This window comes from Chanodichthys erythropterus, chromosome 14 (genome assembly GCF_024489055.1).
Source record: "Chanodichthys erythropterus isolate Z2021 chromosome 14, ASM2448905v1, whole genome shotgun sequence".
Classification (NCBI taxonomy): domain Eukaryota; kingdom Metazoa; phylum Chordata; class Actinopteri; order Cypriniformes; family Xenocyprididae; genus Chanodichthys; species Chanodichthys erythropterus.
The window spans coordinates 4287088-4313888 of record NC_090234.1 but is presented as its reverse complement, the minus strand read 5'-3'; the positions used below and the strand labels follow the sequence as shown (position 1 = coordinate 4313888).

The window sequence follows — 26801 nt, the reverse complement described above, 5'->3', positions numbered from 1 at the left end:
CTGGACCACCTGGGAGTGGAGTCGCCATTCTCCCGGCAGTGCAGCTCGTGAGAGCTCGTCGGCCACACGGTTGAGCACACCGGGAACATGAATAGCGCGAAGCGACCTCAGATGCTTCCGACTCCACAGGAGGAGATGGTGGGCAGGTTGTGACATGCGACGAGAGCGTAGACCACCTTGATGGTTGATGTACGCAACGGTCGCAGTGTTGTCCGTACGGACCAGTACATGCTTGCCCCGTAGCGGCCCTTTGAGGCAGCTCAGAGCAAGGCGCACTGCAAGCAACTCGAGGCAGTTGATGTGCCACTGCAGATGGGGTCCCGTCCAAACCCCTGAAACTGCAAGCCCGTTGTATGTGGCACCCCAGCCGGTGGTTGAGGCATCTGTGAAAACCACAGCATGCCGGGACACCTGTTCTAGGGGCACTCCTGCCCGAAGAAACAAGGGGTCCGACCACGGGCTGAAGGCTTGGCGACACTCCTGAATGATTGCCACCCGGAACGTGCCGCGTTGCCACGCCCATCTCAGGACTCGGCCGTGAAGCCAGTGTTGAAGCGGTCTCGTATGAAGCAGACCGAGCGGTGTTACAGCCGCTGCGGCCGCCATATGCCCCAGGAGCCTCTGAAAGTATTTTAGTGGGACCGCTGTACTGCCGTTGAACGTATTCAGGTAGTTCAACACTGAATGAGCACGTTCCTCTGTGAGGCGTGCTATCTGTTCGACCGAATCCAACTCCATACCGAGAAAAGAGATCCTCTGCAACGAGGCGAGTTTGCTCTTTTCCCAGTTGACCTGAAGCCCCAACTGAGGTGTCTGAGCACCAAATCCCTGTGTTCGCACAACTGATCCCGAGACTAGAATGAGCCAGTCATCGAGATAGTTGAGGATGCGAAGACCCCGTTCTCTCATGGGAACAAGGGCTCACTCCATGACTTTCGTGAAGACACGGGGAGACAGGGCCAGCCGAAGGGTAGGACTCTGTACTGATATGCTCATCCTTCGAATACGAACGCAGGAATGGCCTGTGTCGCGGAAGAATCGAGACATGAAAGTACGCATCCTTCAGGTCGATCGCTGCAAACCAATCCTGGGGACGGATGCATTCGAAAATGCGTTTCTGCGTGAGCATCTTGAACGGTAGCTTGTGAAGGCTCCGATTCAAGACTCGCAGATCCAGGATAGGTCGTAACCCACTGCTCTTCTTGGGTACAATGAAGTAGGGACTGTAGAACCCTGACCTCATATCGGCTGGAGGGACCGGCTCTATCACGTCCTTTGACAGTAGGACTGCGATCTCCGCACGCAAGATAGTGGCATCGACATCTTTCACTGTAGTGAAGAGGACGCCCCTGAACTTGGGGGGACGGCGGGCGAACTAAAATCACATAGCCGAGCCTGATGGTCCAAATGAGACAGCGAGACGGACTGGGGAGCGCACTAACCAGGCTCGCAGAGACCGTACAAGTGGGACCAAAGGGACCACTGGCGTACCTGCAGTGGGGCAGCGAGGTGGAACACAGGGACGCGGCTCGTGGGGCTCTTTGCGAGGCGGCCCGAAGCTGCGTCACAGTGTGCTGGGCAACACTTACCTGGTTCCACTGGTGGACAGAGGGAGCAGTCAAGGCTTTGTCTACCCGCTGCTCGCTGCTGTCCGCTGGCGAAAGAAGAGGGGGATGAGAGTGGTGAGGTTTTTCTCCTCCCACTGCTCTCCAAGCCCTCTTCAGACCTGGAGATGGAGGGACTGCTCTTTTTTTTTTTTTTTTTTGGAAGTTTGGGTACCACTGGCTGTTGGTCCAGCAGCGGAACAGAAACAAACCCAATAAAAGGATTTACCACCCAGCCCTCCTCCGGGGGGTGGAAAGAGCAGCCCCACCCATCTCTGGGTCGCCCGTCTCAGGGGTGATTTTCTCACCAACCACTTAAACAGCAGCAGAGATGGGAGGTGTCACCTCCCCACAACGGACACAGTAGAGCAGGCTGGGCCGGAGAGTTTTTTTTGCAGGGAACGACACCCTTGGCGACGAGCAGACTGAGGGGTGGCCCAAGAGGAACTCAATTTAGCTTGACAACCTCTCACACCTCACAAGGTAAGCCAGGGGGTGCTTCTGGACCACTGAGGTGGACATCGTCTGGCCGAGGGTCTGCGCTGTGACTTGATCACGGTTAGTCAACAAGCGCAGCTCAACCCCGGCTCAGAACTACCCTCATGCATTAGAGTGCCTTGGCCTTGGTCTTTTCAGCGAAAAGTGCACCGTACCGGCCGTGAGAACAGACTTTTGATGCTGTCAAAACAGCCATTTGCTCAATAATGGCAAACGAAACAAAAAACAGAAAATAAAGAGAGGACTTCGACCCCACTGCTGTGCTGTTCGCCCGCACTCAGAAAAAAGAGAAGTTCATCCAAAAAGCTTGACTCATCTTCTAGCAGACACTAGCTTGCAGAGAACAGGAACAAACACTGTTCAGCTCTAAAGCGAAAAGATGAAGATTAGGGCTGCACGATATATTGCATGCGATTGTCACGCGCATTTCGTCAGTAAAGCCGGTTCCCTGATTACCGCTAAATCGCCATCACCTGCTTCCAAATGGAGCGGCATTTAATAGACAGAGCCGTAGATCACTGACAAACCACGCAATATCGCGTTCATTATCGAAGGCGATTCATCTGCGATATGAACGCGATATTGCGTGGCTTATCAGTGAACTACGGCTCTGTCTATTAAATGCCGCTCCATTTGGAAGCAGGTGATGGCGATTTAGCGGTAATCAGGGAACCGGCTTTACTGACGAAATGCGCGTGACAATCGCATGCGATATATCGTGCAGCCCTACTGAAGATGCAATGCACCTGCTGCTCATTATATACCCGCGCTGCGAGGAGAGCAGCTGATGTATATGATTGCATGCCAATGTGCATTGGCTCATTTTAGTTACATTCGAAGTAGATTGGCCTTTCTAGCGAGATTCCTATTCGTCGGTCTGTCCGACGTACAACGAATGTGACCGACTGAATGGGAACCCTTGCCTATGAAACAACTAATGTAAATCAATGAATCAGTTAATGCGAAAGCTAGACCTTTGTTCCTTTAAAAAATGGATATTCTTTGTTTGTGTGTTAGTGTGGCGTATTTAGCAGGTCGTCTGGTCAAGAATCTACTTGTGAATCAGCCAGAGCTCAACATAACCAATCAGGATATCCTGTGTGTCCAAATTGCTGCTCTGTGTCATGACTTGGGTGAGTAGCACTAACATGAGCTTTTGTCTACTTACATGATTTATATCTAATATTTGACCCAAGTGTTCAAGTAGGAGTGAAGATGGCAAGTGTGCATGGAAGTGACTGTGTCTTTTCCATGTGCAAGTCAGTTATTTGAAATATATCGCTCATAATGGAAGCAACGCGGTTGCAACGCGCATTCAGTGCGTTATCCAGGCCCATCAAGATGAAATTTTTTCAACTTTTCAGAATGCCGCAAGCGCACCGCAGGCCATGTGACAAGAATCAACCTATCAAAGTCTAAACTAAATTGTCATATACAATATGCTAGTGCAAGTATATAAACATTTAGTTCAATCTTTGACCTGAGGAGTAATACACTTAGCAGTGTCTACACTGCCGGAATTCTAATAGAGAAGAAGAAGAGAGCTAGTGCAAGATGAGCATTTATTGTTAAAACGTATATATTTTTTTGTTTATTTATTTATTTTATTTTTTTTAAATGATTGATGATTTCTCTAGATAAGACCCTTATTCCTCATTTGGGATCATGCAGAGCTCTTTGAAGCTGTACTGAAACTGACATTTTGACCTTCAACCGTTTGGAGGCCATTGAAGTCCACTATATAGAAAAATAATAATTTATTTTCTTAATTTCTTTTTGACTGAAGAAAGAAAGACATTAACATCTTGGATGACATGAGGGTGTTTAAATTATCAGGACATTTTAATTTGAAAGTGAACTAATCCTTTAAAACTGTTTAACTCCACAATTCAAAACAGTATAGTTTACAGTCTTTTTAATCTATTTCAGCAATACATCTGAAACATTGATAATGAGTTTAGAAACAATTCTCAGAATTGACTTTACATGGACTTTAACTACATAGTAAACAAACACAGTTTCAGCAGCCAGAGAATATATAATGTTAAAAAGTCAGGGGTCAAGAGCCCAACTAAAGCAATCACCATGATGGTAACATCAAACGAAACAAAATATTAACATCTAAACCTCTATTAATTCTCAATAAGAACTTCTGTAGACATCTGACAGAAATAAAGTAAGATTGGTTATTAATAAGTGAAGCTGATAATGCTGTTTGTTGAGTTGTTTAATCCTCCTCTTCTGATCCTGAGAAATGTAATGTCTTCTTTTATTTCAGTTGATTTAATATAAGCCTGTAGCTTAATGTCAGTTGAGAAACAGGAATTAGAATGTCCCCCCCAGTGACCAATATTTGAACAACCTCCTCTAAACCTGCTTAACATTTTGAATTCACAATGAGCTCACATATTACACTGTGAGTGTCACAGTATGAGAACTATGTGATGTCACTTTGATCATCACATGATCTCACATGTTGACTGGGCTTTTTGGTCCTTTCAGGTTATGGTCCGTTCTCTCATTTGTTCCATGGAATGTTCATTCCTGAAGTCCAGCCTGGTAAGTTTTCTCACTTCAATGATTTTAATGTTTGTGCTGAGCTGTGTGTACACAAAATATTTTTACAAGTTTAAAAAAATAATAATCCAGTTATATTCTGACAACACTGTTGCCAGTAGTTAACCGTAAAATTGAGTTTTGTGGGTCACCATTGTGCTGAAGAGTAGAGCCTGAGCTTCAGTCCATCAGGAGAAGACCAAGAAACATTGATGATATGCAGCATGTTGCTTTATTTTGTTGTTGCAGATCCAGTGATTAAAATCTATTTGAAAAAAAAAATAAATAAAATAAAAATAGTGGGCTCTCATTAACACATTATAAATATTAGATCATAAATTGAAATGGCAGTTATACAATTTAAGGTGGTTTCTGCTAATAAAATGAGTAAACTGGAGTTTTAATTTAGTGCATGGTATTTTTTTTACAGTAGATAGTAAAGTAGATTACAGTAAAGATCTGTACAATTAACAGTAAATTACTGGCAACAGTTTAGTATTGATTCATTCCATTATAAAAAAAAAAAAAATCATTAGTTATTAATTTAGTTAATTTATCTGTACAGTGGCTCAAGAGAAAACTGCGATGTGTAAGGACCTTAGGTAATTTATTAGCTCAATTTAATTGTTACAGGGAATAAGAATTGAATCAGCTGTAAATGATTCACTGTAAATGATTCAGAATTAATATTTAACAAATCATCAATTATTCGTCCAGCGAAAATTGAGGTTAGAGTATTTTACCAATTCTGGATAAAATATTATTCTGTGGCCAACCTGTTGTCAAAATATTATTCTGTTGCCAACAGTAACAATATTTTATTATGATTATTATTCTTATAATTATTATATTATTATAAGCAAGAGGTAACTTGATCTTTTAAGTTTAAGGCAGTAATTTGACACACAGCACAAGAAACTCGTATATGTGAAAATCAAAAACAAGGTTTATTGACTACTTCTAATGATTACAAGAAACTAAGGCTAAACACACACACACAAGTTCAGTGCTAACTTAACTCATAACCTGAGGAAAATCACAAAAGCAGAGCTTTGGCTTGATTCTTTCGGTTTGAAGGTGTTTCACCAGTTTCCAGCAAGAGAGAGAAGTTTGCTTGTACCTGCGTTTGCTCTGACAGCTGCGGTAATCCGGTTCTTCCGTGACTCTTGGTGAGCGGGATCCCGGCTCGGATTGGCTGTCTTTGAGGTGACGTCTCTCGGGGAAGCCCTTCGTTGGGTTGCGCGGAAGCTTTGAAGGACGTTGCCTGCTGGTGAAACGCGCTGTTCTGAGCAGTTTTCTTCTTTGGAGACTTTGGTCAGATATTTCACGGAGTGTTTTGGAGTCTGGATGTGACGGCTGTTGAATGGTCAGCTGCGCGGCTCGTGGATGAAGTCGGCGACTGTTAGATGGAAAATCAGCCCCGGTCAATCAGTTCTCAGCTTCTTCTTTTCAGCATGACCCAAGCGACTTTTCAGCCGTGGTCAAAGTAGCGGTGCTTCGGCTACTGGGTTTCAACGACTGTGCTTCAGTCCGACTTCTGACCGAGTTCTGACTACTAGCTATTGGGAAAGCATAGTTTTAAAGGAGGAAGTTAGCTCCGTCCCCCGATGTGTTTCTCCAATGAGACGTTGCTACGGAGATCTATTGTCTATTGATCACATCGCGTGATATCTGCGGAACATTCTCCTGTTTTATTAACAACTTAATAACGTTTCTTAATATTTTCCAGATACTGAATTTCAATGTTTCATTCACACAGAATTACAGAGAATTATAAATTCTGCATTTAGAGCTCAAACACGACACACTTCTTACACACATATTACTAGACTGACCTAATTAAAACAATGATTATAAGAGAAAGAAGATGCATACAGGAATACAAACATATAATGCATTGAATCCAACATGTTAGTAATCACATCATAGCAAGTGTTATTCTGGATATAGTTAATACTTTAAATGATTGTCCCTTTTGAGATTCAAGATTGAGTCCTTAAGCATAGAGTCATTGAACAGCGACCAGAGTCACAAGTGACCGGGTCAACAAGGGATTCCTAATCAGGAGGATGTCTGTGTGGATCGTTGTTCTTTTCAGGTCCGTTTAATTAGTGGTTCCTGTTCTGTTTGTTTGATACAAAAGGGTTTTGTGAGCATCTATAAATTTAATGTGATCAGGAAGGCCTCGGAACAGATATTCTCTGTTCTTAAGTCACGTTACCACTTCTCTTAATGCTGACTAGCTGGAATTAGGAGCTATCCAGTGCCCCTGGGGATTCTGGGGGTCAGCGAATGAATCCTTTGTCAAATGAAGCTTTGTTCGATCACGTTGTTCATTGATAAAGTCATTGGTAAGTTCTGTCGAGCGATGCCCTACAGATGTCATCATCCAGCTCAGTTAAATTCACATAGAATGGTGTCAATGCAGGCAGATCAAAACATTGTTATCAAGGGTACCCAACTATTCCTTATGTGAAGGAATTGGGATGGTTTTGCCGGGAAAATAAATAGTATGTAACGTTTATGTGTGCTCCCGAGAGCCTCTGTTCTGTTCAATGACACATAAAACAAATGCTTATACAATGTTAAGGATAAAGCCGAAAAAGCCATTCGGGACTGTAATGTGTAATGTAATGTGTCATAAAAAGAAAAGACATTCATTCGAACTAGTCTCACATCACAGTCAGATCTTTATAGTCTATAGTCTCAAATATATTTCTAATCAAACTATAATCTACAGTAGTTTTTAATGAGCTCATCTGTTATTTAGAGGAAAGCACATAACATTACATGTTTATCTAAACATCACTCTCAGCAGTGTGAATGGCGTCTATATGTTAGTTAACAGTATATCACTGCAAAGGTATTAACAACCTCCAAAGAATGAAAAAGAACTTCGCTGTGTGTATATAGTGTGCAGCATGAGCAATAAGTTGTTAGCTACAGTTCACTTAGAGGTGCTCTAAGCGATCCTGGGTGGAATAACTTTCTGTTGACGTTCGAAGTGTTGTCAAACAAAACAGAGGCTAGCTCCCCCCTCCCCTCCGTGCTTCCTGAAACAGTCATGAACGTGCATTTAAAATGTAAGTAGCTTGCGTATTGACGCTGCTTGTCGGTTATTGGCTGGGGCGCTGTTTATTGTTTCATGGTCCAGGCTGCACCAGGTAGGTTTTGTTGCTGTTTTTGGAGCTTGTGGCGACTACAGAGCCCGCGTTTTTTTACAGTGTGTTCAGGGCACAGGCAGCTAGCGGATAGTTGAGGAGATGTTTGCTGTATGTGACAAAAAATTTTTGGCCTAAAAACACGTAACATCACTTAGAGCACCTTTAATAATTCAAACAATAAGTATGTTGTCCAAAATCAGACAAAATATAATTAATCAGTTGTTCCCCATCTTTTTGTCAACTAGACCCCTATGTAAATTGTTTACTTATAGTAAGAAAGTTAACATTTTCTAAAACTATAATGCAACATTTGTGGTCGCCATTGAAATGTTTCTGTTACATTACAACATACATTTTTATATAATTTATTATGGCATTGGCATTCCTATCAAAAAACTCTCAAACCCCCTGCAGTTCCCTTATGAACATCTAGGATGTTTTGAACCTGTTTGGAAAACACCTTCAGTAAAAGAATCAGTGAACTTATGAATTATGTAGTTATAAAACCTGCATGAAATAATCCCTAAAATCTCTTTTCATTTCACAGGTAAATGGGAGGTAAGCACCATAATTCTTATTCTATTATTATTTTCTGATATAAAATTCAGTGAGCTGTATTATCCAGTTTATTTTAAACGTGAGAGCTGGTTTCCCAGTCAACAATTTGATCTCACAGTGATCTCACCATGCTCCCAGGATACTTGTGATGTGCTCATATTGTGAGGTCACAGTGAGATAAAAGTGTAATCTCACAGCGCCCTCACTGTGTGCTCATACTATGGTCACAATGTAAGGTCAAAGTGCACTCACTGCACAAAGACTAGGTACCCAACATGCATTGCAGCATGAAGCTTTTGATCGTCACCATTGTTGAGATTCATACAATCAGCCTATGAATGGTGATTATAATCAAAAATATAAAATTAATAACACTTCACAAAGACTGCATACTGAATTTAGGTGAGAATTATGTTGTCATCATCAACAACAAACCCTAGATGCATTCTCTTCTGGCTTTCCTTGCCATAACAAACGTGCCTTACAAACACAGTTAGAGCAGCCAGACAAAATATAATGTTAAAAAGTCAAGGGTCAAGTGGCCTACTAAAGCAATCACCATGGGTGTGCACTCATACTGTGAGCTCACTATGTAGACCACTGTGATATCACTGTGATAGTGTTGAGAAACAGGAATTAGAATCTCCTCCCAGTGACCAATATTTGAACAACCTCCTCGAAACCTGCTCAACATTTTGACTTCACAGTGAGCGCACATATTACACTGTGAGTGTCACAGTGATCATCACATGATCTCACATGTTGACTGGGTTCCGATTTCATTCACTTCCAGTTATTCTTGTTATGCTGCTTGATAATGCTAACTGGTTTTCCTTACCATATTACTGTATCATCTCTGTTATAAACACAATGGTTTGTAGGATTAATAGTTTTACAGTTTACTGCAATTCGTTATTCTTCTAGTTATTTCCCTAATGAATCTGAAGTCTCACACATTCACAGAGAATAGCTTACTTCTGCATAGCAAAATAAGGTGGATGCAGATACAAATATTAGACTCTGATTGTTTTCATTTGGTTCTTACCTTCTTTTTTTTAAGTCAATATAAACTTGAAAATAAAATTCAACAATGTGTAGTAGATCAGTGGTTCCATGTTGTTGAAGGGCCCCCAACACTGCATATTTTGCATGTTTCCTCAATTAAACACACACAATTCAGGTCATCAGCTCATTATAGTGACTCCAAGACCTGAAATGGGTGTATCAGACAAAGGAGACATGCAAAATGTGCAGTGTTGGGGGCTCCTGGAATGTGGTTGGGAACCACTGTAGTAGATGACCGCGCACACGTAATTTATACTGAGGTTTATTTGCTTTTTCTGAAGCACGAGGAGGCATCTGTTCAGATGTTTCACTGCATGAGAAAGAAGAATGGACTGGACAAAGAGATGGAACAATATGGACTGAATCTAGATGAGGACATTCTCTTTATTGAAGAATTAATCAAGGGATACAAAACTTCAGATAATCAGGTAAACATGTGTTTAGTGTGCTTTTTTAGCAGGTTGTAATCAGGATACAGTGTTTAAGCTGATCAACGTATTTTCCATCTTGCAGTGGTCAATGAAGGGCAGGACTGAAGACAAGTCTTTCCTGTACGAGATTGTGGCAAATAAACTGAATGGCGTTGATGTGGATAAATGGGACTATTTTGCACGGTAAACAGTATTTTAAAAGGATGTTACTTTATTTAAAAAAAATAAATAAATTATATATATATATATATATATATATATATATATAATATATATATATATATATATATATTCACTAGGTCTTGCAGTCATTGACAGTCCCAGACAATCAAGGTTATTGTTATTGTATAAGGTTATTGTATTCAGAAAGTCCTGTGACCGATTTTGGGTTCTGCCTATGAAATGATAAAGCTACTTCATTTTTAATGTTAATTACACTGTATTTAACCATAATTTACTGTAAAAATACAGTACACTGTAAAAAAAACTGTGAAATTTACTGTAAAAAAACAGCAGCTGTACTTGCCAGTATTTTACCGTAGCAAAAAAATACTTTAGCAATGTTTTATGATTTATGAGCAACCTGCTTTAAAAATCTCATATAGAGTCTTATCTTTGGTTATACAAGTCATTAATTTCATAATATTCATTATAGTAGCACTGTGATTCTACAGCATGAGCTCAATTGGCAGAGCATTGCAATAACAATATGCAATAATGCGATCCCAGGGAACTCATGCGCTCATAAAGTGTGTATGCACTATAAATCACTAAGGGAAGGTTTTGGGATGGGGGTGGGTGTAGTCATTAATACAAAAATTAGTTTTGCTAAATGGAAATATGACAAATGGTGTAAAAAGTCCACACATTGCATTTAAATGAACACGCATTTTGATTGGTAATGACAGTCATACGTCATTTCATGATGACAGACGTAACACGACACTGTCATTATTTTTACGCCAGCTAGAGGGCGTATGACTTTAAAACGTAAATATAGGTCATAATAAGGTGCTTGAAAAACAACCTATAGGGTCGGTGTTTTTGAGGACAGTCTCTAATTTACTCATCCTCGTGTCATCCAAGATGTTGGAATTTTTCTTTAGTCAAAAAGAAATTAAGGTATTTCAGGAAAACATTCCAGGATTTTTCTCCACATTGTGGATCTCAGTGGGGTTCAACGTATTGCAGTTTATATATATATATATATATATATATATATATATATATATATATATATATATATATATGTCCAAGTGATTCTACAGAATAAGTTATATCTGTGATGTGAGACCAGATCAAAATATGAAAGACTTTTGAAACAGTTTGTGCTCAAAACATTTTAAATTAATACTTCGTTCAGACACACACAGACATCAAGAATCAGTGAATGAATCTCAACAACGGTGACATGCTTCATGCCGCAATGCATTCTGGGAGCCATGGATGAGTTTTTTATGATGCACCCAGAATGCATTTCAGCATGAAGCATGTCACCGTTGTTGAGATTCATTCACTGATTCTTGATGTTTGTGTGAGTCTTAATGACAAAGGAGTCATTTTTTTGTGTGTGAATGTTTTTATTTTAATAATACAGATTATCTCATTAAAAACACTGCTAGATCTAATACTATAGAATCACAGAGTTGTTATAACAAATAATGTGAAATTAGTACCATAGATTTGACTTGGTGAAATCATATTATCAGACCACTATGTGATGATAAAATCTTTATCATCTACAAATAACAAACATCATCTGATCACATTTTCACACACAGTTACAGCAACCAAAGAAAAACATTTTTAGAATTTATTTTAAAAATAATATTATCCAACCCGTTAGGAGAATATTATGGGAACAAAAATAAAACATGCCACTGAAAACATTACTAGAACATAGCATAATATTTTCAGAACATTCTTAGAACGATAACATTTCTATCTGGGGTGAAGGCACAAAGCATGTGATCATGCTTTATTTCAAATCTGAGGATGATATCTCTAAAAGAGCAAGAGCAAACAAAGGGAAAAAACAAGATAATTAACAAGACACACCTGAACTGAAACTCAAATCAGTCTGTTACTTTGACAACTAAAGAATGGGGGGAAAAACTGAACAAAGAGACATGTGAGTAATGAAAACAGACATGTGACAATTATATCATTAAATTTGTTATTCCAAAAGCTTACAAGCTGGTAAAGAAAACTGATTTCTGTTAAGAATTAAGCTAATTCTTTTGTTTGACATGCTGCTGCTGGTGGCACTCGCACCCGTGCCACCACCACACTGGTGCTTTAGGAAAATAAATGTATAATGCCCACCATGCTCTGAGTGTATACATATAGGAGGACTACATCAGTCAATTGTATTTGCCACACTTCCTGATACCAGCTAGTGGCGATATGACTAAATAACTACATTTTGCCAAGTAGTTGTCTTCAGGCCAGGGCACTTATCAAACGTGACGTTTGAGGCAGATCGGACATGGTATGCCTGAGTTACAACTACTTCCTGGTTAAATGCGAAACATCAGACTTTGTCAGGCCGCCACGGACACACCGTTCAACAAAACCTTAAAGGGTTAGTTCACCCAAAAATGAAAATTCTGTCATTTATTACTTACCTTTCGTTAATCTTCGGAACACAAATTTAGATATTTTAGTTGAAATCCGATGGCTCCGTGAGGCCTTCATAGCCAGCAATAACATTTCCTCTCTCAAGATCCATTAATGTACTAAAAACATATTTAAATCAGTTCATGTGAGAACAGTGGTTCAATATTAATATTATAAAGCCACGAGAATATTTTTGGTGTGCCAAAAAAACAAAATAACGACTTATTTAGTGATGGCCGATTTCAAAACACTGCTTCAGGAAGATTCGGAGCATAATGAATCAGTGTATCGAATCATGATTCGGATCATGTGTCAAACTGCCAAACGGCTGAAATCACGTGACTTTGGCGCTCTGAACTGCAGATTCGACACACTGTTTCATTTATGATCCAAAGCTTCCTGAAGCAGTGTTTTGAAATCGGCCATCACTAAATAAGTCATTATTTTGTTTTTTTAGCGCACCAAAAATATTCTCGTGGCTTTATAATATTAATATTGAACCACTGTACTCACATGAACTGATTTAAATATGTTTTTGGTACATTAATGGATCTTGAGAGAGGAAATGTCATTGCTGGCTATGCAGGCCTCACTGAGCCATCAGATTTCAACTAAAATATCTTAATTTGTGTTCTGAAGATGAACGAAGGTCTTACGGGTGTGGAACGGCATGAGGGTGAGTAATTAATTACAGAATTATCATTTTTGGGTGAACTAACCCTTTAAGCTAGTCCCAGACTAAAATGCATGTTTGAGCTGTTTAAATCGAAGGCAAATTGTACTGTACTTAAAATGTGTCTGCTTAGTTGATGAGCAGTCAGTGATGAGCTGAGAAACACTGATGTTATGCTGCATGTTGCTTTATATAACAGGCAGTGACTGTGTAGCTGCTGGTGCAGTAATAATCTCTTTGTTCAGTACTTTAGCACAGATTGTGCTAAATTACTGTGTTTTATAACTTGCAAACGACAAACTGAAAATATCTGAGTTAAAGTCAGGTTATTATTTCTTTATTATACTTTCCCCTAGTTTCACAGACAACACCTAAGCTAGTCCCAGACTCAAATGAATGTTTGAGCTGTTTTAACTAAAAGCATATCTTAAAATATGTCAGTGACATTGTTGTCTCAAGACACTGGTAATGTTTTGTCTTTTTTTGTAAGGCATGTTTATAAAAGCTACTTAAATGCCATAATTAAATTAAGGGCAAATCTTGGCTTAACCTAAACACTGTCTGTAAAACCAGGCCTATAAGTATAAGCAGTTTAATTTTGTATTAAGAAATATTCCCTTTCAGTGGACTAAAATGAAATAGGTTCACACTACTAACACCTTATAAATACTAGTTTTTAAACTCAATTGGTTTCCCAAATGCAATGAACTCACTGAAAAAATGGTGCTGTAAAATAAAAAATAACTTTAAGACACTGGCAGCTGTTCATTTAAAGCTCTCCTTTATGTTACCATAATACTACCAGGAAATTAACTTAATTTAAGAAACCACTTGCTTTAAACAGTTTGAGTTTATTTCTTTAATTCGGCAGTACTGACACGTTAGAGTGATATTAATCACAATAAGCTGTTAAATGCGGTGCTCGTGCTGATGGACACAGAAATGAAGCGCAAGCACAGATGCCACCTCTCAGATGCATGAAACTCTTTCAACGCTTTTTGCGCTTCAGTGGTCAAATACACACACAATTATGTCAAAATGCACATTGTGTGGAGTATTGACAGAAACACAGTCTGCTATGTCCTACATGAACGTAAACAGGAGAAAATCAGATGTCTAACAGTATTAGATTCGTTCATTTGTTCTTAAAGGGACAGCAGCCTCATAAACTCTTGCCATCCTTTTAATTAGTAAAATTAATAATAAAAAGAAAAATACATCAGAAAAGCACTTACTGCTTTTGACTGAATCACTTTTCTATCTTTATTGTAAGGAACCCCCCATCGGCCCAAAAACGGAATCCGACGGCCTGGGCGAAGGTTAACGCGTGTATGCCTTTTCAGCGTCTCTGTGAAGTTCACTTAATTTCACTCGTTTAATCTGACTCCAGTTTCAAATTATTCTTATTCTTAGGTTGGGTTTCCAATTAGAAATGAATCATTTGTTATGTATTAATTTAGATATTTCATTATTCTGGGTATCTCATATATTCAATTATTCTGTCATTACGGACCAATATCACTTAGAAAAGTCACTTCGGCCGTTTTAGTGCTTTTCACGATCACAAACCCACCAGTTCTGATCTTAGTCAGAGGGTGCAGAGTTTACTAATGCATTTGAGTCGAACCGCCACATGCTTGTTCATACAAAAACACAGTTTTCTTAGTCACGATACTGCAACTTGCTAAGCCAGTTGATAGACAAAAATCAAAAGGTCCCATGATTGCGGAAATATGGACTCCAATAATCTACTGGTCATAATGAATGCATAACATCAATTGATTTGCATATACACACAGTGGTGGATTAGTGTTTGAAGACACTTGTCCATCTCTGTATGGGGGCCTCTGGCTACAGAAGATCCCACATGACTGCTTTGCAGTTTACCTTATATACAGACCAAACAAAAGGGTTATAAATATTTACTACACCAACACCTGTTTTGGGGGAGAGGAGTGGGTTTTCACAAAAGGTACCACCCAAAGAGAGGACAGAATTTTCCTTAGTTTTCAATCTTCTTCATAATACCAGTGACTGCTGTGAAATTGAGACCACTTTACCAATCGCACTGATACATTTAAAATGATACCAAACATGAACAGGGAAAAACAATAGATACACAAGTTACATGTTATGTCTTGAAGAATTTTCAGTGACTTGAGTCAGGGGGAAGGGAAGGTGTGTTTGTGTGTGTGTGGTGGGGGAGGCGTTGTCCTTTTGGGGTTTGAGATCTTTTTCTAGATGAGTTTTATTATTTTAATCCAGGATGCTTGATCTTGTTTTTTTTTTTTTTTGTCTAGCAGGAAAATCAAGCATTACATTATTATGAATCAATTTATATTTAATTCATACCATGAAGACTATAGACCTACAGTGTTTTATTTTTACATTTGATTATTCTATTTCTGTAGTATTTCTTGAGACATGTTATAGTGCAAGATTCCACAGTTGAAAATAATCTATTCATGGCCCATGTATTGCTCCATCACCTATTGAATAAGTGTAATTCCCCTCACTGTACAGAGACTGTCATCATCTTGGAATACCAAAAGGGTTTGACCATCAACGCCTGCTGAAATCTGCACGCGTCTGTAAGGTGGTTCAGAGGAATCACATCTGCTTCAGAGACAAGGTAAATCACATTTTCATTCCCTGAGTAAATTTGGCTACACTTTTGTGGTGTTATAAAAATTAATAGTAACGCTTTAGATTACAGCCCGTAATGTACTGCCTAAGTGAAACAAATTTACAGCGTACCTTTTGGTATTTATACTGTACCTATATAGTTATAGTGCAGGTATAAGGGAACAATATATAAAGTTTTGGGAATAAAGGGGTGACAACCAGGAAAATTAACAAATTATTTGGCCATGAATATTTATGTGATTCACACCAGGGGAGACAAAAGATACTTTCCCAATGGCAAATGCCCAATAAAAGTGGAATGCTGTGAGGCAGCCTGAGCAAAGAACGTGAGAAGAGTCTAAGATTTTAATCTATTTTATTGTAATTCCTCTATGTGGAGGAACAAAATGTTGTGTCTCACAGGACCACAGTTCTACATACTGTATATATACATATACAGTATTGGTCAAATGTTTGGACACTTCCTCATTAGTTCATTTGTTTGGTCAGTGTATTTATATCCTCAGTTCTGGCTTAGTATTTGTCCATTCTCGTCAATGTATGTGTCTGAATTATGATGTTTGTAAAAAGTTTCCTTAGTTTAGTTATTAAAAGATCCTGTTTCCTATTCGTTCTCATCTTTGTGCACTTCCACTAACACGTTACTTGACAACATTAGGCACAAGGCAGTATTTTAGCATGATAAGCAGTGTCTGAGCGAAAATATATTTTAAATAAGTTTAGATATTTGTAAGGGACATTGTAAGGCAATATTTACCATAAGCTGACAAAAACAAGCCAAAACTAGGCAAAATATAGTATGACAATCAGGACAGAGATACAGCAGATCATCCCATTTCAATACTTTGTACTGAATACTGGCTGGCAAGTCTAGAAATAGGCAAATATAGATATGCATTTATATAAAATAAAATAATATGTAAAAAATAACACATCAAATAATTTAAGTAAAACTAAATCACTTACTCATCAGAAACTGTATCTTCGGCTGGATCAAGTCACTCTTTAAAATGCAAATGTTCATCGTCAGAGTCACACTCTTCTTCTGAGGAAAAAGTGAACTCCTCACTGTGCATGATGATCTGAAGAGCTTGCTTACCTGTGTAACAAGCTATCTTCCAAACACGCAGAAAAGTGAATGAATCTGATGAAACGATGCATTTTAAAACATTGTTGGGGGCGTTTACAATTTGCATAGATCGCCTCAGCACAGAGTGCTCTGTGTGTGGCCCGGGCACAAATTAGAGATAATTAGTTCAGACAGGAGAAACAGTACATCTCTTTATTTTTATACCGATTACATATAGAGAGAATATTTGTTTTGGAATTGATTTGTTTTGTTTTGATGAGTTTTAGGTCATTTTATTTGCTGTTTCAGAATAATGTTTGCTAAAGTTGATGTTTGTTAAAATTAATGAGATAAATAAGTGATTAATTGAGTGATGATTGGCCATTATTGAAGATACCTGTCACAGTTCCAGTCATTTCCAGACTCCATTTCCCATAATCCTCCCTGCCAATCACCTGCACTCGCTCCACCAATCAGCAATCACCCATACAAGCTGCAGCGCATTACCTGGACTATATAAGCCACTCACATCCTCACACTCATCGCGAGGTCTTGTATTACTACTGTTTGCATTTATGAGCATTTGTCATTGTGTTTGCCTGCCTGTTGTTGACCCTGTTTGATCCCTGTTCATGATTCTCTGCTGCCTGCCCTTTGGACTCTTTGCTTTGCTTCTGACTTGTGATTGATATCTGCCTGCCCTGACCCACTGCCCGTGTTGCGAATACAATTCTGTCTGCTCTCTGCTGTACCTGTCTGTTGTTGTTGTACCATTGCCTGTCTCACTACAAGCACTAAAAGCCTGCACATGGATCCCACGCCATGTGACTACTCGTTACAATACCTGATGCAACCAGAATCACCAAAGGAAAAAATCTAAATTTTAGTCACCATCATGGAGATCAGGGGTTGTTTAGTTGGGCTCTTGACCCTTGACTTTTAAATATTAGATTCTGAAATGAGTTCACCTGATCATATTTTCTCTTTGTTTGTCTGGCTGATACAACTCGGGTACAACAGCAAAACAAAATATAATATTACAAAATGTCAAGAGCCCAAATAAAGCAAACCCTGATCTCCATGATGGTGACTTAAATGTACTCTCCAGGGAGTATATGTGAGACCATACTCAAGAGTGTTAAAGTGTTAAAATTAACACTGAAGCAGTGTTAAACTTAATGAGTTAATTAAGTGATTAATTGAGTGATGATTGACCATTAAGACACCTGATGATAACAAGCAGAATCACCAAAGGAGAAAAATCACAATTTTTAAGATGTTTTAAGGCGAACAAATTGGATAACAATAGAAATCATGTCAACAAATACATGCATGCATGCACAGTTTTGAGGCAGCTTTAATCGCATGTTTGGTAATTTCATGACTTCATTTACAACAGAATAATAAGGGTGCATGCCCATAGTTTCTTTTGCGCTTTATTTTATCTATAATAAAGTAATATGCAGCACGCGCTGCCACATTTGTGCAAGCAATTCTTGAGTGTGCACCGCAAGCACAGTAGGCTATAACGGCTGATTGAAGTTTTACTGACATAGCCTGACAATATCTCATCTGACCGCAATTCACTGTTGTTCGCTCTTTTGATTTGGCGCTGAGGCGAAGTCGGTATGCGCGTCTGAAAAGTGTCACATTTGTTGTGGTGGCAAAGAGACAATTCTATATAAACGCAGCATTTTACTTGGTGATGTTCTAAAAAATATTTGTATTTTTGGTATTTTATATGCTCTGTTGGTGCTTTGTGAAGTAGCATCACCCGGGAGGGATATTTTTTTTTTTTTTTTTTTTTTTGCTGATTAAATATTTTTACAAAGTGATCGTAACCATATAAAAAAAACAAAACAAACAAACAAAAAAAAGCTGGACAGTAAGTTTTGAACTATAGTTTTATTCAAGCACACAGACATCAAGAATCACTAGCATATGAATCTTAACAATGGTAACAATCAATGGCTCCCAGCATGCATTTGCCACCATTATTGAGGTTTGTATGATGAGTGTTGATGTCTAAATGTGTCTAAATGCTCAGTTTAAAATTATTGCATAAAAGATGATTTGGATATTATCAGTTGTAGGCTATCAGTGTTAGTGCAGCTAAACAGATTCCAGCTAAATTTGTTTAATTAAAAAAAATGTCATAATGCAATAGGGCCTAAACCTTACTATTACTGTATTTTATTTAAACAGTTTTAAATCACTGTTCAACATTGTAAAAGCAGACAACTTCAGTTGATCGACTTTATCAAAGCACAATTGTTCTTAATGAAACACTGCTGAAATTGCTGTAACAAAGTCATTTAAGAAAAGCCAAGGATCAAGTGCTCAAATAAAGCTAACACTTTTCACTATAATGGTGACTTCAAACATTTTCAATAATTAAAAAAAAAAAAAAAAAAAAAACATTCATTGGAACTAAACCTCTGTTAATTCTTAGAAACAACTTATGAAAGAAATAAGTCAAACTGATCTGTGTAATAAGTGAAGATGGTAAAGCTGTTTTTGAAGTTGTTTAATCATCCTCTGTTTAGATCTTGACAAATGTAATTGATTTGCAGTTGATGTTTCAGTGGCTGAAATCAGATAAATTATTTGCAGTACAAATTAATTTAAATGGGCATTAAGTTCTCAGCTGAAACATGGCTGAAACATTTAAAAGAAAATAATTATTGACATAAAAGAACAATTTTAAATAAAATAATTATTTATTTGGTTGAATTAATAAAATAAGCCACATTAGGTTACATGAATCTTAACTTTGATATTGAAAACTATTGAACTGCAAGTTTAAACAACTAAATTTGTCTAATTAAAAAAATACTTAATATTATAAGTAATTAAAACTTAAATAAGTCAGTGAAAATTACAATCGTTAAGTGTGTGCGCGGCTTAACTGAAAAAGTTGAGTGAACTAAAAACATATTTTACAAGGAACGTTTGTACCGACAACTTCTTATCTTACTTTCATAAGTTCAAACAACAATAAATTTGGCAAGTTGAACATACTTAATATTATACGTAAATACAACAACAGAGTCAGTGCAAAAAAAAAAAAAAAAAAAAAAAAAAAATATATATATATATATATATATATATATATATAATATTTTTTTTTTTTTTTTTTACAGTGTATAAATCTGTAAATCTGTATCTGTAACAGATGGGATGGGACAACGGAGTTGTGGAGATCCACGTGCAGGCTTTATTAATATGAGCGTAGTTGTACAGGCAGAGGTCAAACACCAGCAAACAGATACAAGAGGGCAAGGCAAAAGAGTAATCCAAGGCAGGCAGCAAACGATCATCAAACAAAGAAACAGTCCAGGGTCAAAAACACAGGCTAGGCAGAACATGGAACAGACGGAAATACACGGAAAACAAGGCTAAACAATACTCAGCTATATGTGTGTGTGTGTGTGTGTGTGTGTGTGTGTGTGTGTGTGTGTGTGTGTGTGTGTGTGTGTGTGCTTTTGTTTATATTACATTGTGGGGACCAAATGTCCCCATGATGTAATATAAACCTGAGTTCACCTACATCGTGGGGACCAGCCAGCGGTCCCCACAATGTAAATGGGTTTATAAATCATATAGAATGAGTTTTTGTGAAAAAGTAAAAGTTTGCACAGTTTCCTGTGAGGGTTAGGTTTAGGGGTAGGGGCAGGGTAGGGGGATAGAATGTACAGTTTGTTCAGTGTAAAATGCATTGAAGTCTATGGAAAGTCCCCACAATTCACAAAAACAAACATGTGTGTGTGTGTGTGTGTGTGTGTGAGTGCAGCTTATAAAGGGTCAATGATGGGGAAACAGGTGTGAGTGCATGATTGGATTGTGGGAAATGGTGTCCATATAACCAAGTAGATTAACACATAACAGTACCCCAAAATTTTAAAAACAGCCTATGTATTGGTACACTATTACACATTGTATGTTCTCATAATAGTAGAATAAGGACCCCTTAGTTCTAAAATACTTACAGAAAAATTAATTAGTTAATTTTCCTGGTTGTTAGCCCTTTATTTCCCAAACTTTTGCATATCGTTCCCTTATACCTACACGTATTTACTTTATAGGTACACTATAATTACTGAAAGGTACGCTGTAAATTCGTTTGAATTATGCAGTACTTTCTGGGCTTTAATCTAAAGGGTTACCAAATTAATCTCATGTAATGATCTTGTGTTAATGAACTCATGAAACATGTCAGAAGAAAAAGGCAGATGCTTTCAGAGCAGTTTTTTTTTTCAATTCAAAAATCATAGAGAAACATAATTTAAAAGATCTAAAAATCAAACAGACATTCCATTCAGGTAGACAATGCAAATCAAAAGACACAAGGCAATAACCACAAGAAGTATAAAGATATTCAGTAGCACTTTATTTTTTATTCTCACTTTTAACTAGTTGCTTATTAGCTTGCATATTACTAGAATGTTGGTTGTTTATTAGTATTTATAAACCACATATTAATGCTTTATTCTGCATAACCTTATTCTACACCCCTTAATCCTACCCAATACCTAAATTGCTACAAAAACTACCTTACAAACTATTAATAAGCAGTAAATTAGGAGTTAATTGAGGCAAAAGTTGTAGTTAGTAGTGAATATGTGTTCCCTATACTGAAGTGTTATCGATATTCTAACAAGACTTTGCAAATATGAAGTAAATTAACTATTTAGCTATTTATATGTTTTAATGGAATAAAGAAGTAGAAAACACTTTAGAGTCATTTTAATAAATAATTTTAACATGGACGTCAGCTAAACTAATTATTCTTCATCTCAATTTCACACTTTTGGCTTTACATCACTATCTGTTTTATTTGTAAATATATTTACTGTTTTATTTGTAACTTTATATTTATTTTCCTCAATATAGTGAATCAATCAATCAGATGAATTTTACTTGTTCATGTCATCTAGAACTACTCTTATGTAATGGATCAAAAACCTTTTTATTTAAAAATTGCCTCTTTTTATATAAAATTACTGTATTGAATATAAGTGATGTTATTTTTGAAGATGTTTTTAAATGTGCCATTCTTTCATTAATATTCTATTTGTTTCGTTAGCTCATTTCAGGCTCTAGTCTGTTAATCTTTGTTTCTCTTTCAGGTAGCAGATAATGTTTATGATATGTTTCACACACGATACACACTTCACCGTCAGGCTCTTCAGCACAAAATTGGCTACATCATTGATGTCAAGTATGTTTTTTTTTTTTTTTTTTTTTTTAATTAAAGATGTCCAGATTTATTTATTTAGTTCATTTTTCTGCATGCTCCATGATATTTCCCCAGATTTTACTGTTCTTGACAAGTGTACGTACATGTGTTTCTATTTGTACATTAGGATTAAGGATGCTCTCGTTCTAGCTAATGACAAGCTGATGCCGGATTGCAAGATCTCAGATACCATATATGACATGCTAGCATACACCAATCTGACAGGTCAGCTAAAGCATTGGTAGATTTCAAGAGAAAGGTTTTTTTGTTTGTTTTTTTTAAGAAAAGCACAAAAGAAACAATTGATGAAAAATGAAAACATACAAATCTGGGTAATATACCCAAGTATGAAGAGAGTCTGTTAGTAATGATGCTTCTTTTCTCCTTTTTGGTCCAAAAGAAAAATGGCACTTTTTGACACATCGTAGATCTCAGAGGTCTGAACAAGTTTTTAAAACCTCTAAGGTTCATGATGTTAACTATCCCAAGCATGAAACAAGCTGTTACCCTCTTACCCTGCTCCTGGAGAGCTACCATCCTGCAGATTTATATTTTGTTACATTTTTGAGAATACAATACACAAAGCACACACACACACACCCATCTTCGTTAATCTAATTCTGTTAAAGTTTTTTTTTTTAATTTGACACAATTAAAAATTTCACACCTGCTCAAAAGCATTGTTTTAAAGTCATGATTAATATTGCATTGCATAATGTGTGCTTATACAAACTGACAACCACAAGTGAATCACATTCATACATTTAATATGGACTAAAAAAGTTTGTTTGCAATTTCAAGTAGGCTATATTTACATACTAACCTGACAGTCATTTATACAGGTTTTGTAATGAAAACTAGTCTAAAATTAAGAAACTCTTAGAAAACAGTAAACATTGAGTTTATATGCGATTCATTTAAAATACTTAATTTATTATTCCAATATCCAAATATGATACTAAATCCCACAGAAAAAAGGGTTTCTATTTGTAACATGCTGTCTTTGAATAATAAACAAGACAAACATTCGCTGAATAAAGGTTAGTCAATAGAATCATATTTATAGAAAACAGTTGACAATGAATAGGAAGGACCAATAAGAGCAAAAGAATATCAAGAAGTTAGTCCGACATATAACGAGGGCGGGGTTGTGTTAACTAAAGCGTCCGTCATTTACTGAATCTTAAAAACAAGCTGTGGTTAGAAGCATAGTTTCTTGTTTTTATGACATGTGGAATTAATAAATCATTATCTTGAGCAAAATAAGCAAGCTGACATTAAGTACAATGTATATATTTTATTTTGAATATATACAAATGTTTACATATTTTAGTTTGTCAAGAGATTTTAAGCACTGTTTTTAAAGAGTGAGCACGTGTATACGTGCTCTAGTACAGTATGTAAGAACAAGCCTATGATCAGGGTTGGGCAAAGATACATCAAAATGTATTTTAAAATAAAATACCAAATACCTTAATTTTAAGTGTATCAAAATAAACTACAAAATACAGCAGCCACTTGTATCAAAATAAACTACTGAATTTTTGTATTTTAAAAATACTTTCACAAGAGAGCATGAAATTTCTTTGCAAACCTTCCATCAATTGGTCTATATGATCTATCCGTTCACCATTACACTGACTAAAGGGATAGTTCACCCAAAAATGAAATTTATTCTATAATTTAATCACCCTCAAGCCATCTTAGATATATATGACTATTTTCTTTGAGACGAAAACGATCGGAAATATATTGGAATATACGAAGGGGCTCCAGTCCTTTCCAGATACTGAAGTCTCAACCTTAACACTGAGATGGTCATGTTCCCTCAGCATATACGAGGCTGTGACACAGCCACTCCATAACATGTGAAAATCTATGGTTATAGCACCACTTAGCGAGAAAGAGCAAGAGCAGAAATTATTTTTTCCGCCGCAAACCGCAACGGTACCAGCGGCAACAAAAAACGCATTCTGGTTGAGTACCATCTGTATAAGTTAACCTCCTACATTACGTCGTCCGTGCTGCTCCTGTGGGCTACATTTGAATTTGAAAGTCTGGATGTGCATATTTTAAGGAAGAGTAAAAGTAATCACCCACATTGTGTCTTGCTTAAAAAAAAGTATATAAATGTTTGTCTAGCTTTAAATAATAATAATAGTAATAATAACTGTATGTATCCACACGGTTATCCACAAAGTTTTTTCCCGCTAATTTATTTATTTATTTATTAAAGCTCTTGTCTCTTGTATAAATATAGCCATTTGCCATCTTGGGAAATAATAATGCTCAGGTGCAAGAATTTAATGCATTTGTATGGTTTGGCAGTCTTGAACCACCAGTCTTGTTAAGTAAATGGTAGGAACATAGACATTTTGACATTTGGAAACAAATTTGTACCCGAAATATATGCAAACATATCGGGGTATTTTTATGCTTTATTAAAGTAAAAATATTACATAGAGCCCCTTTAAGTGCTCACAAATGTACCCCAACTGTACCACTTTTATGACAATGTAATAGCCATCACTTCAGCTAAAAGGGTTAGTAAGTCGCACACCTTGTCAGTGCATGTGGACTGCTGTAGATTTTTGCCAGATGATTTGGGGGTAATACTCCACCCTAATCAATTTTTGCCAAAGGTCTTGACCCTTCTCCATTTGAACTAAGTAACTGAGCTGCATTCCTTTAGGGGAATGATCAGGATGGGGGAATTGCATGCTATGGTCTGTGAGAGCATTGCAGACCTATATTAGGCACACAATTCAAATCAGAAGCACAGATCAATTGTTTGTCTGATTTAGGATGAGGAAGCTTAGCCAACCACTGTCAAAGGGCAGGCTTTCTCATTGCCTGGATTTCCTGCTCCTTCTCACATTCATACACAATCTACATACAGAAAAAAAGTTTGCGAAACACTGGTGTTGGGTGTCAAAGCAATTTGATGTAATAGAAAGATAGAAGAATGGTGGATTTAACCAGTCCGAATTATACTGATTAACTTCATGGGTCAGCTTGATTCACATGACTTGCCTGAATTAATACACTTTCAGAAAAGAAAGTTGCAGAAACCTGTGAAAAGGTACTAATATGTACACTTTATGTATTAAAATGCACCATATAGAAGTAAAATAAGGTACAGAGGGCACTACCTCAGTTATAGCTTTTGTATCTTTTTTTTTTTTTTTTTTTTTTTTTCTCTGTGAGTGTAGGATTCTTGATTGTGTGTTCTGAAATGACAGGTTAATTTTAGACCTATCATTTTGAGTCCACATATATATAAATCTTTGGCTCCTTGTATGATTTAAAACTAAAATTATATGGACCATTTCATTTCCATTTCTACTATCTTTTAACAGATCACATCTTTGATCAGATCCTGAACCAGTCAGACTCAAACCCTGATCTGGCTGAAGCTAAAGGTATTCTAAATGACATTGTCAACAGACGTCTGCCAAAGTTTGTTGGGGAGGCCCGACTAATGGAAAGTACCTAACAATCTCTGCTATCTCTGTTTTTCTACAAAATACCTAACAGTCCACTCCAACTCAAATCCAAAAGCAAACACCTGAATATAAGGCATTTTTCATTTCCAGCCTTCATGAACAATTATATATCACTTATAAATTATTAAAAAATGATTAAAAACAATATTAATAGTAGTTATTAAGATTGATGTGGATTGGAATTGGTAAAATGTGCTTGGAAAAAAAAAATATGACCAGAAATTCAAATTGCCTAATAATTCTGCACACAGTGTATTATTGTATATAAAACATGTTAAATATTATTTCTTTGATTGTCCTTTGTGTCTTTTTTTTTTTTTTTTTTTAGTTTCATTTAGTCCAGTATTTGCAATTATAAAAAGCAAAATCCAGTATTAAATTAACACCCCTCAGTTTACATATGTGTCCACACTACAGGGTGTTAAAGTAACACTGAAGTAGTGTTGAAGTTAATGAGATAATTAAATTATTATTTAAGTGACAATTGAGCATTAGTGGTGACACCTGATGCTAATAAACAGAATCACTGAAGGAAAGAGAAACACAAGAACTACAACTGAATGTGCCATTACACATTATTGCACTTATTGCTAACCAGTTTGACTTTATTTCCGTCATACATCTACAAAAGTCTTTATTGAGAATTAACAGAAGTTTAGACGTTGTCTTAACCCTCTGGGGTCTGAGGGTATATTGGGGCCCTAGAGAAGTTTTCACATGCCCTGACATTTTTTTTTTCAGTTGCTTATAAACATATGAATGGCAAAAGTGTTATTACACTGTATTCAGCATGATAATATGTTAACAACGTGTATGTACATATTTGTATTTTTGAGAAAATAATGTTTATGTGTGGTTATTGAAAAAAACAACAACCGAATATGTGTCCACAAGACTTCTGGGTATTGGAGGTTGCAGACTAGAGTTTTTGCTTTAAAATGATGTGAAAATCATTCTACCTACTCAATCACATAAAACAATATATTGATTTCAATTTTGTAAGACAATTTTTGTTTAAAAATCCTGAGTAATGCTGTAATTCACACCTGAGGTGACAAAGACCCACATAATGACCTGCATAGTGAGCCTTTCAGTCAAGTATGTGAGAGAGTATTAAATAATGTGAGGACAAAGTAGTTTATTTAAGGAGTGAGTGAGTGGAGTGAGTCCACT

The 26801-nt window shown here is 37.0% G+C and overlaps 1 protein-coding gene across 1 annotated transcript in view; it reads left to right on the top strand.

Moving 5' to 3' along the window:
* LOC137036102 (uncharacterized) overlaps positions 1-26801 on the top strand; it is an 81524-nt gene that overhangs the window by 11433 nt on the left and 43290 nt on the right. The window contains exons 3-11 of the mRNA XM_067410071.1: positions 3120-3235; positions 4605-4661; positions 9589-9599; positions 9706-9873; positions 9959-10059; positions 15692-15800; positions 22013-22104; positions 22250-22347; positions 25482-25607. Coding sequence (XP_067266172.1) covers positions 3120-3235; positions 4605-4661; positions 9589-9599; positions 9706-9873; positions 9959-10059; positions 15692-15800; positions 22013-22104; positions 22250-22347; positions 25482-25607 — 878 coding nt within the window. The remainder of the gene's footprint in view (positions 1-3119; positions 3236-4604; positions 4662-9588; positions 9600-9705; positions 9874-9958; positions 10060-15691; positions 15801-22012; positions 22105-22249; positions 22348-25481; positions 25608-26801) is intronic.